At 41.0% G+C, this 19072-nt stretch overlaps 2 protein-coding genes across 6 annotated transcripts in view; both read right to left on the minus strand.

The window, feature by feature from the left end:
• Nucleotides 1-1296: 1296 nt before the first annotated feature.
• NIT2 (nitrilase family member 2) lies at nt 1297-12523 on the minus strand. 2 transcript variants are annotated; one of them, XM_014947201.1, is made up of 10 exons: nt 12472-12523; nt 9892-10010; nt 6948-7068; nt 6741-6829; nt 6164-6257; nt 5115-5189; nt 4590-4668; nt 3856-3954; nt 2759-2814; nt 1297-2402 (listed from the first exon to the last, which is right to left on the minus strand). In XM_014947201.1, the coding sequence occupies exons 1-10, from the start codon at nt 12506-12508 to the stop codon at nt 2314-2316; spliced, it is 858 nt and encodes a 285-aa protein (XP_014802687.1). In that variant the 5' UTR covers nt 12509-12523; the 3' UTR covers nt 1297-2313. The 2 variants fall into 2 exon arrangements, with proteins under 2 accessions (XP_014802687.1, XP_014802688.1); XM_014947202.1 differs by lacking the exon at nt 12472-12523 and adding an exon at nt 12021-12090.
• A 2431-nt stretch (nt 12524-14954) lies between these two features.
• The window catches only part of TBC1D23 (TBC1 domain family member 23), a 34867-nt gene continuing 30749 nt past the window's right edge, over nt 14955-19072 (minus strand). For 2 of the 4 annotated variants that reach the window (XM_014947198.1, XM_014947196.1), the window contains 2 exons: nt 17950-18144; nt 14955-16680 (listed from right to left, as the gene is read on the minus strand). In XM_014947198.1, coding sequence (XP_014802684.1) covers nt 16599-16680; nt 17950-18144 — 277 coding nt within the window. In that variant the 3' untranslated portion in view covers nt 14955-16598. The remainder of the gene's footprint in view (nt 16681-17949; nt 18145-19072) is intronic. The other 2 variants (XM_014947199.1, XM_014947197.1) reach the window with 2 other exon arrangements.

Here is a 19072-nt window from a genome sequence, read left to right on the forward strand (position 1 = left end):
AAGAATTTAAACTGTTGCAGCCTGAAATACTGGAGCTAGTTCAGGGCTGTTACTGCCTGGTTTTCTATACTTGCAGAATACTGGTGCATATGTATAATATGGATATTTAAAGTGCCTGTTTTCTACCACCACAGAGATTGAGTATTGACTGCTTGAAGTATTATCTGGTGAAGAACTGATTGTGTACTTTTTTCATTGAAAACCCCCAAAAAATTCACAGTCCCCTTTGCATCACTGAGCGGGTCACACTGGTGGCCCCTAAACCATCCTGTTAAAACAAGGTGCTTAGAGGTTGTCCTGACAGCCTGAGCTGATGGCACCTCTTCAGCTGAGCTCACCAAAGCAGCTCGCTCCAGATTTTCATCCCTTCTCTCCCTTTGGGACTCCATGGGCAGAGGGCCCAGGCCACAGATTTCGTTGGCTGTTGCACTTTGCATTTGTAAAATGAAGTGGTCAGCCCGTGAGAATCCTGCACTACTTTAATCCTCCAAAGGTAGTATTTAGTTCCTGCTCCTCTGCATGTTAAATTAGTAGAGAGAGGGGAGGGAAAGACAGGTAGAGTAGTTAAAAAAAAAAAAAAAAGAAGAATGTATTATAGTTTCTATGATTTAGAAGTTGGAGCTCAGTGATGGCCATCATGGATGCCAATTGTTGAGTGTGTGGGAGGCATTAATCTAATGCAGGAGACTTGACTCAAATGGTAAATTGTTAATTTTTTTATATTTATTTTTCAACAAATAAATCTTCATTTCACCTTATGCTCTGTGGCTTTGTTTCTTAAGAGTTCCAGTACAGTATGTGCACCAAAATGCAGGGAAGAGTACAGAGTAAAAAATACCTGCTGGAATAGCTAGTGCCACGGAGTGGAATAGTGTGACCTGTCTTTTGAGGGGAAAGATGCATCGGGTTTGGCTTGATGTAACCGTTAATTTTCCTCTATAAAACACACACCTAGCTCATGCCGGAGAAGCCAAAAAAAATTAAAAAATAGTAGTCAAGAGAGCAGCTAAGGGAAGAGTAGGAGGGCTGAACGTGAATAAAATGGTAAGGTGGTTAACTGGAGCAAGACAAAAACCACCTCTCCCTCCTCCCATTTTTGTATATTGAAATCTCTCTTAGTAGTTTATCATTTACCTGCTGGAAAACTAAAAGCCCCGTGAGAAAAGGTGGGTAGTTATAATTGCTTCTCTTTCATCCCAAGGACCAAAAAAAAAAAGCCATTTGCAAATTCTTATCTTTTAACATTCAAAGAAGCACCAAGGTGTCTTTCTTCTAAGAAAACAAAAACATCAAAACAGTATTTTAAAGGCATCTTTAATCGTCAGTTTGTTAGTGCCTTCAGCGTGAGCAATGAGGAAAGGAGTGTTCTGTGCAGCTGATGGAAGCTGGCCTTTGGTAGCAATAGTTCTAGCCCCCGTCCTGCAGAAGGCTGTGGGCAGAAAGACATAGTGTAACAAGTTTTCTAACTCTTGAGTGACCCCCTCCTCAGCCTTTTCAGGCAAAGATGGGCTGGCAGCAGAATTAAGGCCCGTTCAGACATTATATTAAGGAAGCAGCACATACAGCAAAGGTGTGCTGATGGGAATTCCTTTAACAAAACAGTAACCTGCGTCACCTCAGCAATAAACGGGAATTGCAATAAGGAGAATTTAATATACATATATTCCACACGGGACACATGAACCAAAACTTGTTACAGATTCTTCTATAGTAGTAGCTCCATCTGGCAGCTTCTTGCATTGTCCCCAAGCAGCACAGAGCAGAATTTGGCCTGTTTTGATTAGTGTGTTAAATTTTAAGATTGCCAAGTTAGAAGTTGGGTATTCGACGACCTTTGTTAAGGCACATACAACTAAGAAGGACGGAGATGGCAGCATCATCCTTCTAGAGCACCTGATGATTCACTGAAAAATTCTCAATATCAAAGCTGACTTCAGAGGATTCCCAGTGAGAACAAGGTTCCCCTTTCTATGTTCTACAAAAAAGCCCCAAAAAGGTAACTATAACATTGTGATGCATAAAAAGCAATGATGTTAATTACTACTGTGTTGAACTGATTTCACCTCCATCTTTATCCCAGCTGTAAATTATAAAATACTGAAGTATGAGAGGAGATAGAAAAGTTGTAGTTGAATCAATTTTAGAATTACACCACCAAGTTGGATTCTTTTGGTTGGTGGTTTTATGTTTGTTTTTTTTTTAAATTAACTGTCACATTTTAGCAGTAGATTGTGGAGCAACTAGTAAGGGAACCCTTCCGAAGATGAAAGGAGCAGCCATTGTGTCAATTCAACCTTCTTTAGTCACCCAGCTTCACTTTTTCATCTCTATGCCATAGAGATCACAACGCTTCTGGCTTAAAATAGGAATTTGTTGACGTATTTCTGCAAGTTTCTTCAGATCTGCAGAGGGAGGAGAAAGAGCTTTTAGAACAGCAGGCAAAAAGGAAAGCTCCTGACTTGCTCTGAAGTACGGCAGGGAAAAGAGCAGCTTTCACAGAGAATGGGCCTGTAGAGCACTGTGACTGGGCAGCCAGGGCTGAAGGAAGCCTCATCTTTGCTCTTCCCTAAGGTGGCAGCTTTTTCATAAGTAAGGAAACTGGAAGAGAATAGTCAGGTGCTGCTTGTTCTTGCTTTAATCTAGCCAAGGTGGAGAAGGGATAGGAACACTGCATCCCCACAGACTTTAACTGCCTCTTAGTCTCATGACCCGTACTCAAGAAAGCAAGCAGGGGAGAAATCCCAAACTTGACTCTTACCGATATCTGTGTATACAACTGTTTCCTCAGCCCCAGCTTTGGCTATGACTTCACCCCTGCGAAATTAAGCACATTTGTTCACAGCATTAACACAGAGCTCTCGAGGCATCAGTCCAGTTGCTGCTGTTTGTACAAGTGGGGGTTCCTACCCTCGATGTCTACAGCTGTAAAGACAGGGCAGTCCTAAAATAGCATCCTAATTCATAACTCTGGCATGACAGCAATGGCTTCCAGGCTTTATATGTGGCACATTTTATATATGACATATACATATTTAACACAAGGAAGATCAAGAATCACCATAAGAGCAACTCTGAGAACTAGTGCATGAGCATACAGTATAGCTCAGGGGGGAATACCAGCATCACCAGGGACAGCCATATATGGCAAAGACTAACACTTTCTCCTTCCAGATTCTACTGGCTTTTAATAGGAGTACACTTTTACTCTGTATGAGCTACTGAACATTATCATGTCTCCCACTAGGTCACTGCTTTCATCTTACAAAGTTAAAAGCTCAAGACATGGATAAAGCTTTTCTTACTTTGCAATCATCTAGAAGAGAATAGATTTATTTGAAAGAAAAATAACTGAAGCTTTGGTCACCTTTACCTCCTGTGCACCTGTGTGACTTCTGTTTAAGCCAGAATATGTCTCTTATTTACCTGAAGACATTCTTGTTCCTTTTTATGTCAAAGCAGTGTTGTTCTTTAAGCAAATGAAATAGTTTTGTGTAAACTGTTTAAGATGGTTCAGTTCAGCACAGAGAATTAGTACAATACATAGTATATAATGGACTGAACTCAAGGGACATGTTGAAAGGATCAGCAGCTTAACTAATGCTGAATATTAGGACTAAGTAGCTTCTTCACTACCAAAAAGAATACATACTGTTAAACTAGTTGTAGTTTCTTTCTTGTTTTTCAGTCAGGCAGTTTTAAAGGATGAGTTTGAGAATGTAGGCTTAAGTCTCAGATGCTTTTTACTAAGAACTTGTGATATTTCTAAGACAAATGCGGGACTGAAGTGTGACTGTCAAGTAAAACACATTTTTAACCAAGAAAAGGTGGGGTTGCTTGGGTTTTTTATGAACTCACCATGGGTTTACTACAGTGCTGTGTCCCCAGGCAACATAGGATGCTTTCTCATCTCTAGCAGGAGATACAGCAGCTACGTAGACTTGATTATCGACAGCTCTGTGTTCAAAGAAAGATGAGAGAAGGGAGGGGGAGGAGGGAAGTGAATAGAATATTTTTTTTTATACCATCAATTAACTGAACAGAAGAAAAAGAATTCACTCTGAAGGGCAAGCTGTATGTCCCCCCAAGGACTAGCTGCAACTGTAAATGATATGTAGGTCAGCGAGAGCAGAGCCTGGAAAGAGAAGCCTCCAGCACCTGCTCCAGAGTTAGCGGGTAGAATGAATTACATGTTCATTCAGTACGGATCAAAGTTGATTGAAGCTGACCAAATGAATAAATAAGACTGCATTCCAGAGCCTCAGGGACTATTTCTATCTGTAATTAGAGCAGTTCTCAAATGGTTATGGGCTCTTCTGTCCAGAAGTTTGTGTGAAGGGTTTCAGGGAAAAGCCTCCTTGAAAGGGTGCAGCTGCTGAGGGGCTGCCAGGGGTGAAGGATAAGCTCTTCCTGCTTTTCTTCTTGACAACAAAATCAGTTTGGTGTCCCATGCAAGGCTTGAGGAATGGTACAACTCCAACAGCAGAGTGGCCCTGCAGCATCACTTCTGATGCACAGTGTCATTTGGAACTCAGTTCCACATGTTAAAACCTCCTCTGGAACAGGAAGATAAGCTGTCACTTTGTTCTTACCGTCCCCTTTGTAGCAGTTCCCAATGAGCTGGTCCCGTTGTCATGTTAAAAGCCCCTGGATATATCAGCAGCTGGCAACCTTTGTTAAAAGAAAATTAAAACCCAACCATCACTAAGGAGAAGGTTGTTTACCTTAGAGTGACCCTTCACATTGAGACACAAGGTGAGGTTTTTTTCAGTGCTTCCCAACCTCTGCCCAAAACGGAACCAAACAGAGCCTGTCCGTGCATGACACGGGTGACAACTTGTCAGCAAAGCCCTGTGACACATCACCAGGTGTGGGGATATACCCACCTCCATCACTCCATCAGCAAAGGTGTTATCAGGAAATGATTGTTACTTTACTCAAGGAGAACAGACACTCGTTTGAATAACAAAGTCTTGGCCACAAGATGCATTTTGTGTTACTGGGCAAGGATAAGAGTGCCCGATCACACAGGTTGCCCAGTAGGTACCACCCTGAAAGGGCCCCACATAATCCAGGCCTTAGTGCTAACCAGGCTCCATCAGGTGACCCAGCCTCACCTTTCTGTCCGTAGACTTGAGCCATCTCAGCAAATCTCATATCGTAGCAGATGCCCAGGCCCACTTTACAGTATGCTGCTCTCAAAACACAAGAGACAACGGTCACATTGCTACCACAAGTACACAAAAGAAATCACAAGCCTCCAGCCAGCCAGCTGTTATTTTATGTGTCTCCCAGTAACAAGAGGAGCTATATTTAAATGTGAATCCTTATCTGTAACAAGCATTGGCTATTTGTGGGGGAGAATTCATGCTCCACAATGAGAGGAAGAGTGTGAGCAGCAGCCTTATCCACCCTTTAAGAGCAGCCATTTCCACAAAATCCTGTTACATCAGGTCTTTGCATAATGTATTCATCTGATCTAGCTGCAGGTTTTTGAGTTATTTTATTTTCAAGAAAAGAAAGCACTTGCTGCTCTTCACAGACTAAAGAAACTAAAGTCACATACTTTCTTACAGCATGCACATCGCAAGGAGAAAAAAGTGACTACGGGAGACAAGACTCTTTGGAGAGCTCATTAAACAGGATGTGTTACTTTTTGAAAATGGGGGGTGGGGGTGAGGGGAGGAGATGTCTTGCTTTTTCACCTGATGTGATTGGTCCATGAATGCTGGAATGGGATTTACAGTTATTTGCTTCCATTATTATATTATCCTTACATGAAACAATGTTCCAGTGTAGCTGCTTGCTACATATATTTTTCCAAGCCATTCCTTTAAGAACCATTTAAAGATGTAACTGCTATAAAAAAAAAATACAGTAACTTCTCTTTAACAAATCAGTAAGATTTATTAAGGCAAGTGCCACAATGTATGCTTCAACCCTTCCTACTCCTCTGTCCTTTTGCAGTCACACTGCATTTTTAAAAGTTTCAGAAGTGACTTGGAACAAATTTAAAACTATATTTGCTGTGCTTGTCAAATGCCTAATATAAATCTGATATTATAAAAATCCATTGCTGGGGAGGAAAAGGGGAAAGAGAATTCCAGAATGAGCGTAGTGTTATTGTGGTAGAGCTCCTTCAAGAGACGGGTTGGCTTATACTCACGAGTGTCAAACACGGAGAAACTATTCCCTGGACTCAGTGTTTCAGACTCTTTGAACTGTATCTTCCCAGGAATATTAATGTCAAACAAATGAACCTGTAATTATAGTATGAATAATAATTAATAATGATTTATCTGCTAGGTATTTGAGCCTCTTTCTATTAGACAGGTATTTCTTAGTTACTGTTATCTAGACCACTCTTCTGTCAGGATCCCAACCAAACACTGCTTAAGATTGTGAGATCTCCTTTATAATTTAAAGCAGTTTTCTTCTTTACAGAAATATACACATCTGAAAAGCAAAAAAAAGACTGGCCACTTTAAACAACACATGTAATTCCTATGACCCAAGTGATGCACATATCAAACTTTTATATTGCTTACCAAATACAATGCCCTGTCCTTCTCCCATGCAGTAGTTGAGCCTAGTTAAAAATAGCTAAAAATATAATGATTAATTTGTAGTATGGCTCTATATGTTCCTCATGGAAAAATCCCTGCAAAATAGCTAGATATCTTGATCTAACTAGTTAATTAGCAAAAGAAATTATATTTAATAGCAGCATTCTGCCATCTTACCTTTCTATGCTTTGCCACCATTGCACCATCAGGCCCAAAGACAGTACATGTATTATACAGCTTTCCACCATCCTCTTCTGGAATGGATCCTTTGTAAAGGTGAGAACAAAGATTTCCCCCACTGTGTTATACAGATTTTTGATCCAATGGCACTAATAGACATTGCCCATTTTCCCCTCAATGAGATGGCCACTAAAAGTAAACTACCTCCAATGAGATATATGCTGCACTCCTTTGCAACTTCTGAGAGCTTCTGTGTTGACTCCCCAGGGATCTTCTCTGCGTACTCCTTAAAGTATTGGGTTCCATACGGAGAATTAAAGCATTCCTAGAATTCAGGAAAAAAAAAAAAAAGTTAAAATCCAGTAACACCACTGCAAGGAGATGTACTCGACCATTCAAACTCCTCTCTATTAATCAACGTTCTCATACAATCTTTAGTTACAGGAGCTCAATAAGCAAATCAGAAAATATCAAGAGACTGGAAATTAGAGAAAATGTAGCAGGTGTGTTGGTGTGAATGCATGCTAAACAGAATGAGAGCTAGAAGTGTCATGCAAACTGCAAGTACGAAGGCTAGCAAATCTATCAGTCTAGACTTAGCCAGATCACAAGGGATGTTCTCATCAGACCAATAAACCAAGTTCTACCCAGCTCATTTGCTAGATATAGAGCCTCTCAAAACCGTGAAATGCTCCTGCTCATCCACAGCCCATGAACTTCTTGAAGCCGTGGATGCCCCATCCCTGGAAGTGTTCAAGGCCAGGCTGGATGGGGCTTTGAGCAACCTGCTCTAGTGGGAGGTGTCCCTGCCCAGGGCAGGGGGTTTGGAACTCGATGATCTTCAAGGTCCCTTCCAACTCTAACCATTCTATGATTCTATGATTCTTCACTTTTTAAAAGGACATTTACAAAACCATGCATTTCTCAAAATTACTTTTGCTAAAACAATCCTTTAAACACTATTGCCTCAAAACTGAACAGTGTCTTCTGCCCTAGGCTCTAGTTAAAGATTTGCTGTCCCTCAGAAGCAGGCATGTAATCTTTAGACAGTCAGATTAACAGAGCAGTTTATATGCTTAAACTAGGGGGCTAGTGGTATTTGAGATGCCCAAGATACCCGGAACTTTTACTCTGCATTATATTTATATCTATAATATATAATATATATTATAGATATATAATATTGTATATATTATACAAGATACAATATATATATATTTATATATTATACTCTGCCAGCTCTGTCAGGATGTGAGACATCCTCCCAACACTTTCTTGTCCCCTGAAGGAGTGCAGCTGAAGGCCACAGATAGGCTATCAAAGAGTACCAGCACCTACTCTTCAGCAAGCGATTCCAAGATGCTCAAGCATCTGCCTCAATTGTTACCTTTTTTACAACTTCCAGTGAGCAAGATCCCCCAAAGGAAGAAAAAACAAAAAACAAAAAAGCAAAAAGCCACAAAAATCAAGCTCTGAATAGCACAATAAACATTTATGCCTTAACTGCTCAAGCAAACTTCTTAACAACTGCAGAAGATTCTACTGAACTAAACTAACTGAACCAAAACTGGATAGATGTTTTTGCCAGCAGGTGCCAGCTAACCCACAGCAGAATTTGTAGATGGAATAGGCAGGAAGAGAAGTTTCTGCAGGCTGTCAAATAACCTTCCCAGGCTTTCGAAAGCTGGACTGAACTTCCAAGGAAATGAAAGCAGTGCCAGCTGCCTCCACCTTCGTCTTGCCAGCTGTAGTGCGCGTGGTACTGAAACCATGGGCTCCAGAGAAGAGGCAGAGCTCTGTGAAAGCCTGCGGTAGCAGGGCATGCAGCTATTCTTAAGCTGATGCTGGAACAAAACCGGAGCCCGTCTGCACAGATCACCTAGTCCTGTGCTCTCCAAAGTGCTAAGAATACAGTGACAGGTCTTTGAAAACTCTATCAAGTTTTATATTCAAATGGGTTCTGTTTTTATTTTTTATCCATAAACATTAAAAACAGTTTTTCTCTCACAAAATTTTCCTGGTTCAGAAAAGAAAAAAGTTTAACATATCAAGGCTAACATGTCTTGTTAGTGGAGGGAAGAGAATATTTTTATGCCTATGTCCTAATGCCAGTACAAAATTTACCTCCCAAAAGTCTGTGAAAAACCTTGCCTTTGTTTGACAAGGTTTACTCTAAAAGCTTAAATTATCATTGGCAAAGTACCTCAACAAAATAGGTCTGGAAAACTCAATGTTTGTACACATGATGAAACTAGCAAATAATAGATAATCTCAGTGTAGGAGGCCCAGACAGAATACTCAAAGGTCACATTTGCAACGCAAGAGCTGTTCTTAGTACAGAAGAGCTGGGAAGGTTGCTTAATACTTCACCTGTGACAGCAGGAGGGAAAACATTCATACCAAAAGTTCACCCAGAGAACTTTGCACTCCCAAGTCAGAAGCTGCAGGTTACAAGGGTAACACACGTACCCCCAGGAAGAGAGGAAAAAAAGCTCAAAACTGCACGGGGAAGGTCACCTTGTTGCCAGCACACTCATCTGTATGAAAATTCAGCAAGGTAATCATGGCTGAAGTACAAAATAGATCAGAAATGGTCAGTAATTCCAAGTGGCTACTTACATTGCCACACAAGGAATTCACAATAGAAGTATGTTTTATAACATAATTCAGCCACAAATGACCTGCTGAAAATGCCTTAAGTCCATTTTGTTTCTCATGTACTATCTCATAGCAAAGAGTCGCGATATGCCTGTTTTCCTTCATCTTCATATCAACATTCTTAAGCTGAAAAATCACCTTTTTCCTACATTTCTAGCACAGAAGGCTTCTGCAGTATCACTTTCGTGAATTCAGAACTTAGCAGTGATGGAACTGTTGGGAATTTAAACCAGCAAAAACTTAATCAGAATCTTACACCACAGAAAAGACAATGTGCTTTTTTTTTCATCTTTACTTCTTGTTTTTCTCTCTCAAGTGTGGTGCTAGACAGAAACCCTGCTTGTTTTTGGTTTTTTTTCCTATTTTGAAGCCTCATACAGCATCTATGCTATCTAGAGAGAAACAGGAATATATAATGCATTAGTAACACTAGAAAGAGGCTTCCACAGGTTTGAGGTATAGGTGCTAAGTAGACCATGACTTTACTCACAGGTAGAGCCACTACTTTAGCTCCTTTAGCTGATGCTTCTCTCACCAGTCCACAGGCTCGTTGAAGGTTATCTGATTTAACGGCAGATACATGAAGCTGAATAAGAGCCAGTCGGAAGTCTAATGGCAGAAAAGAGAACATTACTCAGCAGAATTCCCTCAGGAAACACTCTTCAAAATTTGATTTCACTAAGGAGTATTTAACAGAATAAATTTGCTCATATACCAAAGTATACACAACCCCCTTCCAACTCATTTTGTGGTCTGTCTATGACTCTGGAAACTGATTAACACAGGGAGAACATTAAAACCTAGGCTTGCTAATGGTAACTGTATATTGCCATCACTCTGCTCAGGTCACAGGGTTCACACGCTAGTAACACTCAGCCTAGGCAGTAACCAGCCCAAGTTTTAATATAATATACTGCGTGACAGAAAGGGACACCACTAATCACTTAGACCTGCTTCTTTCTTCCCAGTTTGCTACACATTTTGTGAGCCTATCTTTTTGTTGTGCCCGTTGCCTGATGACCACTGCATGTCCTAAAACGCCACTAGGAAACTAAACGATTAGATCACACCAAAAGAACCAAATATAGGAATAGCTTCCTTTTATCCCTCAGATCACACCTGGCCTGGGAAATGGATATAAAAACTAATAAGGGTAACGCCTTTCCTGATCATTTCTTTACCATATGGTTTCTAGCCAAGAGACAATCGCAAGCATTATCATCAATGTCCCTCATACAGTCAAAGACCACTACAGGATAAAGAAAAAGTTGCAAGCAACACAGCCTCAGTGGTCAGGGAAATAGAACTGATTCAAATAAAGACGAGACTAGGTCAGGAACAGTCAGGCCAGAACACCTTTCTTCTTACTTTAGTTCTCACTTCAGTAGCTAAGCAGCTTGTTTCCAGAGGTTAAGCAAATGATGAACAAGTCGCTTTGCCACTCTTCATGTGAGAGACTCTTAATATTTAGTTTACTGAGTAAACAAAGCTTCACTGAGACTTCGAACAGATGCAACCATAGTTAGCTTCCAGACACACCTAGATAACCATACTAGGAATCTAAAACTTTTCCACGTTTGTAGAATGTGTTTTAGCTCAGAAAAATCAGACACTTAGAAATTTACATTTCAGCATAAATCCACTTTTGCAATAAACCCAAAAGAGCATCTACTAGGAAAAACTTTAACTTCCTCCCATAATGTTTAACCCACCAGGAAACCATTAATCTTATTTTCCCTGTGCCTCAGGTTGGGAGTGTGTTTAAAGGCAAAACTAAAGCTCAGTCACATCAGGATACATACACTCGTGCCCACAGTTTTGTTCAGAAACACTGAGATGTAGAAATAACAGAAATACACAGAGAAATACGCAACAGTGCAGTAGAGGCCCAAGATCTCTTCTTCCAGCCTTGCTAAACTGCCTCAAAAACTTATTTAAAAGCAATTTTTAGGGTAAGCCTATCACAATGCAAGCCACACGCTGGTAGAAGTGTGTCAGAGTAAAATAATGGTTCATGTTTGTATCACTGCAAATCTTGGGTTTTTTTTGGAAAACATCAGAAGCTAAGCAAGTCTGGTTTGCTCTGCTCTATCTTCTTGACAAGCCGAACATTTGCAGCAGAGGAGAGGTGCACGGCAAATGGTTTCTGTCAGTCTGTGGCAAAGCGGGAGTGCCCGGGGCAGCTGCCTCTGGTACCTGCGTTATTCCACTCTCCTCCGAGGGCTCGGAGACAGCACCCGGGATTGAGGCCTCCCCAGTCCCCAGAAGGACTGAGGAACCCCTGGCCGGGGCAGCTGCCAACCCGCGGCCTGTCCCGACCGTCGGGTGAGAGTGTAAGGCCGCAGCGGGGACGAGGAGGGGCCGGCAGCGGCTGAGGGGGAGGCGGTGACCCCGCGGCGAGCCCCGGGGCGGACGGGGAAGCTGCTCCTGAGGCCCCGGAACGGGAGGCCGGAGCTCCGCTGGAGGGAGAGGTTCAACCCCATGTCCGCCCTTTTCCCTGCGTCCCCGGGGAAGGGAGGTTGGGAGGGAGTGGGAGGAGGAGGAGGATGACGATGAGGAGGGGTACGAGAGGAAGTAACCGTTCGAAGTAACCGTTGCTCCGCCCGCGCCGCCACTCACTGGCCATGGCTCCGCGCGCCGCCTGCATCCCCGCGCGCCTCCGCCACCGCCCTTATAGGGCCGGGGGCAGCCCGCCCGGGCGCGTGCGTGCGGGCCTCGCCGCGGGGGCTGCTGGGAAATGTAGTCCCGGCCCCGCGTCCCAAACCCGCGGCAGAGGCGGCGGGAACGGGGAGCGCCTCTCCGGCAGCTCAAATACTGCTCTTAACACAGCCCGGCTGCTTCCTCCATCCCATTTCGGGATCAACTTCCCCAAGTCCAAAAAGCCCCATCAATCCCTATAAGCAGCCTTGTATTAAGGGCTCCTCCCAAGAGACCCGTACTTGTTTATAGGTTAAGGCCACTCCTGCACCTGGGACATCCCCATCTTCCTTGACAAGAAGGGCACGTCCTAAGGTACAAACCCACACACTAACTGCCACGCTGGCTTTGGTACCTGCTCCTCTCTACTCACCACAGAGCATCGCTGCCTCATCTGTGTATTTTGCCATTGTGGGCTTTTTAAAAGCACATTTGTAGAATTGTAGATTCAAGTCCAGAGGAGGGCCACAAAGATGATCAGAGGCTGGAGCACCTCTCCTGTGAGGACAGGCTGAGAGAGTTGGGGTTGTTCAGCCTGGAGAAGAGAAGGTTCCGGGGAGACCTTATAGCAGCCTTCCAGTAACATTTTTTTACAATAAGGCTGGTGAAACACTGGCATAGGTTGCCCAGAGAAGCGGTAGATGCTCCATCCCTGGAAACATTCAAGACCAGGTTGAAAGGGGCTCTGAGCAACCTGATCTAGTTGAAGACGTCCCTGCTCATCATGGGGGGGGGGGGGGGGGGGGGGGGGGATGTGGGAAGAGTGTGTGTGGTGGACTAGATGACCTTTAAATGCCTCTAACAAACCAAACTACTCTATGACTCTCTGTTGTGTAGAGGCAGTATGTCTCATGCGAGAGTATCTCAAATTGAAAGCATATGACAGCAGAAAGGGCAAAGATAAAACAAAATGGGTATTCCAGGGTGATCAATCTCTTACATGTGTTCACTTTCAGGAAACGTGCAAAGGATAGGAAGTTCATAACCACTATAAACAGCACAACCACTACTGCTTGCACCAGCTACAAACCTTCCTTCAAGAGAAAAACTGTTCAGTCTGCCCCTTGGAGCAGTAAAGTGAACACCCCATCCCAAACTGACCGAGACAAAGGACGGCAGAATTACCAAGAGGGGATGAGGCAGCTCTTTGGCAGGCCTCCCTCCCTTTTACACCTCCCCATGTTATTAGAAACAGCATATATGAACTTCTTTTTCTTTTTTTTTTTTTTAACTGCACACCTCAGGGGTCTCCAGGTGCAAAGAACGTCTGTCTCCTGAGTTCACGTGTGGTTTGGGGCAGAACACAAAACAAGAAAGCAGTGAAGCCATATCATCCTTTCAAGGCAAAAAGCAGAGGCTAAAAATTCAGGTTTCCCATGGTTCAGAGAGATACTGTATATTTCTCAAGTTTCAAAACAAAAATATCTGAAAGTACCAAATACACCCAAAAGAACAAGTTACACACTATAACCCGCCCCTGCTTCCCAAAAAGGGGAAACTTTTCAGCCATTCAGTAGACTATGGCTGTTGAAGTTGAAAAAGGTTATTTGACTGTATCAGAAGTTTTGAAACTTCAGCTGAAATGAAGGAAAAGCTACAAACTTCTGCGACCCAGGTGTATGGCCTAACAGGACTAAACTGAAAGAATGGTAAATAATCTTTACCTTCATCTAATGAAAGCAATGTAAGTAAAATTGCATCTCCACAGTCAGAGTATATTTGGAGGGTAATACATGCAAAGTTCTCTGCAAGTTCTCATACAGATCAGAATCTAAAAGAACTTGTGAGATAACTGAAGGGCCATCAGCGAGCACAGCAGCACTGACCCTGGCTATGAAACACAAAGGTAAGAGCTTCCGTTTGGCAGGAAAGCTTACTCTGAGAAGCGTGTTTCTTTCCTGTCTACAGACCTCATTTCTATCACCAAAATAAGTAAAAGTGACATAGCAGCTGTCATCTTATATTCAACAATACAGACAGCAGTGCATATAATAAAACCCAAGAGCCCGCAAACCTCTGGCAAATAATGAAAAAAACCAAACTACTTTGAAGATGAAGGAGACAGGAAATAGCACGCTGACTATTTTGATTTTTCTTTTCGAAAAGTGTCACTCCAGTACTGTAACTGGAATTCTGCTTAGCAATACAAACGTCATAACCAACACAGTAGATATACCTTTAAGTTGTGGGCAGAGATGCATAAAACACCATTGAAATTATTCATGGTTTGGACTGAGCTTTGTAAGGAGTCTGATGATAACTTGCACATTGCCCTAAAAATTACACATAATTAGATTCTTAATGGCTTGGATTATATATTTCTACACAAAAGAAATTTAAGAACTGACTTACTATAGCTTTACCTAGTGTAGATCTAAAAGCTATTTGTTGTACGCTTCTCTATGAAGACACTTTACCCTCTTCTCACATTTAATATCCAAATGCACCCGTGTAACAACTGAATGTACTTTTCACAATTCCTCCCGCTCCAATGACTAGGAGAAATGAGTTGTATCATTTTGTCAGCATTTTCATAATATAAAAATGCAATGCTGAGAAGTCTGGAATTTATGCAGATATCCTGTCTATACGTTCACCATGTGATAACTCATTTTGACCTTTTTAGGAATGCTTACTAAGGCTCGCTCAAAACTGTTTAATGAAATTAGTCTAAGTCTAAATTCTAAAATACTTACATTAAGATGTCAGTGACAGTAGCTTCCTGTGATCCATAATCAGCTTCTTGCACTCCAAGGATCAAATTCACTTCCATTTACAAAATACCTTTAGGAAAAACTGTTAATCGATTCAGAAAATTCACACAGTATGTAACTAAATGCTTTCTGACAGAACAAGTTATGTTCAAATTGTACTGGTTTATTTACAACTGTAGTTTATAAACAGTAACACAAACATCTTTACATGAAAAAAATCTCATTGCTGAAGTAGGCACAGAGTCAGAGACTCTTTAGGATATTTTCAGAAGGGAGTAGGAAGAGGAAAATGTAATACAACAGCTGCTGGGCAAAACTAAATACATGAGTGTTGGCCCAGGTGCAATTTCATGCAAATATCTTCAACAGTTCAAGTTCTATTGGTGTTTACTCAGATACTAAGAAGAAAAAAAAAAAAGGGAATTACTTCCAGAAATAAGGTGCCCTAGCTTGATTCCTAGTAAAATAACTTAGAATAACTGTTTTTATAAAGGTCAGTTTAATTTATTTTACCTCCTGATGAGGTATCAATTCACAGGTTTTGATTCAAATACTCAGAAGACTTCATGCAGCAAAGCTAATCCCTGGCATCTTTATTTCAGAGTTTTTGGTAATTTCCACATCAGTCTATAAAGATGCTACACCTCGGCCATAAGGACATTTCTGTACTGAGTTTTTTAACATGAGAACCGTTCTTGGAACAAATGGAAAGCTGCTGATAAACAATCACATAGCTGCCATCTCTCCAACATTAGCTAATTTAGAATATGCTAGTTAAAAGAATATAAGCAAATCCTTAAATCAATGGAGGCAACAGGTAATTAATACATCTATCACAAGTATATAGCACTTGGATCTCTTAATTTTATTTTTATGCGTTAATTTTCTCGCTGAACACAGCTTCAATTAGCACATACTTCTGTGCTGAACCGAAGGTTGTTAAAGGTCTAGTTATTATCTTAGATATTTTGTTTTTGAGGAGCAAGGTAACTTGCTTTCAACTATCATATTCTGTCATGAAGTATTAGCTTAAATTTCAATGCACACACTCATCCTTACAAGAGAAACAGCTTCAACCTACGAAATGTAAAATCTTGCATAATTAAAAAATTACAACCCTGTAGTAAAAGCTTATTGTTCACAGTGGTATTTAAAAATTGCCTTGCCACCAATTCCAATTATTTAACCTAGTAGTGGATAAGACTTTTAAAAAAGTTAATTTTACAAATTGCTTGCATTTTTTCCATTTATCAGCAGCCCAAGCTGGACTTAACCCTTTTTAATGAGAAGGAACCAGTACTTCTAAGATTTTTATCTGCTCTGCACATAAAACCAAGTTTTTAATCAGTCCTTGATAGTACCGAGTATGCAAAAATCAAATTTATAAACTGTAGGCAATGGAGACATTTTATTTTCGAGGGTCAGTAATTTAAAACCCCATTCTGTTTTCAACTGCTTGTCTGTGTCCAGCAGTGCTTCATTTCTTTAACACACTTAATGTGAACCCAGATGACTCACGTTAAGGCTGCACTGAAAATGAAACAAACTGACCTTTATAATAAACATTTCAAAACAAAGAACAAACAAAAAACAATAAAAAAATTAAAAATCCTGTTCAGAAACTGATAATAATTTACCCTATCCTAAGCCTGCTACTCAGGCACTCCCATCAGCAAACAGAAAAATTCTCTTAAGTTAGTATTCGGTTGGGAAACAGTCAGCTTGTGTCCACATACAGTATCTTGGTTTCTTCTTTATAAACTGTTCTCTACAAAGTCTTTAGTTATTAACTCTCCAAGGCATCCAATACTTTCATGATCTGTTGTTTTATGGCTTTGGTAGCATCACCTGCATTTGGAATCAAATACCTTAAAAAAAGATTAGAAAAAGCCATTATTAATTCACCATAAAATTTTTGAGTATCAATGCTACAATTGTTTTAATTTTTCCTCTGGCACAAACTAGAAGGAATGAGAAGGGAAATATATTAAAATGAAAAACTACAGAGAAAATAACATTAGTTTCCTGTTTATGCTATGAAGCACTTTCCACTTGTCAACTTAGAACTGTTAAGAACTACTTCACTGACCATCCTGGAAGGAAAAGTTATTCATTAATTGACAACAGTATAGACCAGGCAGTTCAAGATCTCTAGATGTAGCACTGTCTGACTGAAGCATGGCAGTCCTCATTTGTTTTCTTCTTGTTTTTGTCATTTGTGGGTTGTGGGTTTTTTGGGGTTTTTTTTGTTTGTTTGTTTTGTTTTAATTCCCACAGATAGCTCTAGATCATTTATTTATGATCATTTCTCTTCTGGATTTGCTCCAGTCAACAAGGTACTGATGAAGTAATTCAACAAGCAGCAAAGTTCTCCGCAACATTTTAATTTATCTTTGTCTGACCTACTACCAAACTAATTTCATTCTAAGCAGCCAACAGGCATAGAACAACTTCCCTATTTAGCTAGGAAACTCGTCTCCCACCTTTTGTGGAAACAGAGCACCCACTGTACACAGTTCTCCCCAGGGAAGAGGATGAGAAAATGTCCAACTGATGTCAGCAACTTTGTTAAAACAGTGCCAAGAAACAACAGACTACACCAGTGGAAAAAAGCCCAATATGCTCATCCCTCTGACTTCCCCCCAGTCTTAAGCACGCAAATGCTGAGTATGGCAACATCTAACTTTCAGGAAACAGGTATCAGGGGTTCAGAGTTTTGAGGTTAGGCTCCTGGACTCCTTGTATAATGCATAGGAAGAGGTAGAACTCTCAAAAAAGGTATCACAGAAGAAAGATCACTCTCTTAAATCCCACTCTTCACAAATCCATACTTTAGGCTGCAATTAGGTGTCCACTTAATTTTGATTTAAGACACATTACAGAAAAAAACCACTTGCACACATCCCATCCCCAACAAGTGTCACTGCAGACCATGGAGTTCCTCTCTGCTGGATCTTGTAAACTCTCCTCGTTCTGCTGGCAGATCTTTTGTCTAGTTCACATCTGAATTACCTATACCTAAATAAAAAACATTACTTTTGAACTCAGTTCTGGGAACCTTGGCATGCTCCTGATTTCCAGTTGACAGCGTTCTTTATATCAATACTACTTACAGCTCTGCTATTGAGATAGCTTACCTTTCAACTGCCAAAATTTCTATGCCTGAAGTATTGCTATTTCCATATTTAAAGGTGATCAGTTCTGGGTGTTTCTTCTTGGATGTGATTTTGACTACAGAGTTGAGTGCCTGTCGAGACTGTATGTAAGCCAGTCCCTTTCGTGATGGAATCTCTCGCAGACAGTACATATGAGTTGCTGTTACTAGGAGATGACTTGAAGGAAAAGAAAAATACAAATTAAATTTGCTAATGAACTACATACCAGCTATTTAAAAAGCTAAATTCTACAAATATAAGCTACATGGAGAGAGCTAGATAAAACAGTTCCCAAAAGAACCATTTTTAATACTTTTAAAATCTGTAATTTAGAAAGGTCTACAAAATACTTCAGATTTTCCTTCAGTGCTGTATCATAGCAATTTTTGAAAACAAGCATGGCATCCTCAACAGTGTACAAAACCAGTTAACATCATCACCTCATGAGTGCTATCAGCAAAGATCACAACCACCAGTAACGTGTCAGGCCATGCACAGAGCAGGGAAAATACCTCCAGCCTCTCTATCATCCTTCAATCGTACCCCAATCCCAACCCCTCCATCTAGAGAGCAGCAACTCCACATGCGGAGCACCAGACCTAAGTTAAAAGGACCTGCTGGCACTTCATGATTGTCAATCAATGTACAAGCACTAACATGGAGATGCTGACTTGCTAGCTCAGACCCACTGCTGCTTTCTTCATGGAAGGAATGAATGCTCAAACAGTGGTGGGAACACACTAGTTAAGTTCCAACTCCGTTTGAGGAATCAGACTATGACAGCTGACTAATCATATACCAAATCAAGTAAATCTAATGGGAAAATAAAATTAATAACGAAAGACAAGAACAGCCCATGATGCAAGAAAAAGCCCATCAAAATTTTCTGCTATCCAAATTCAACAGGATTTGTACTCTTTGGGGAAGACAAAATACAGCAAGCATCATGGTCTGCTCTTACAGGATTAACAAGGTCACTGACCCTTAGGGGCAAGATGGGTGAGTAGTACAAGGCACAGAGACAAGTAGACAAGAAAAAATGGAACCATTCGGTCCCCCTGGTCTTGAAAAATAAGCCTATGAATACTAAGAATATTTTTCTTAC

This window comes from Calidris pugnax, unplaced genomic scaffold, assembly GCF_001431845.1.
Source record: "Calidris pugnax isolate Ruff unplaced genomic scaffold, ASM143184v1 scaffold95, whole genome shotgun sequence".
NCBI classification, from domain to species: domain Eukaryota; kingdom Metazoa; phylum Chordata; class Aves; order Charadriiformes; family Scolopacidae; genus Calidris; species Calidris pugnax.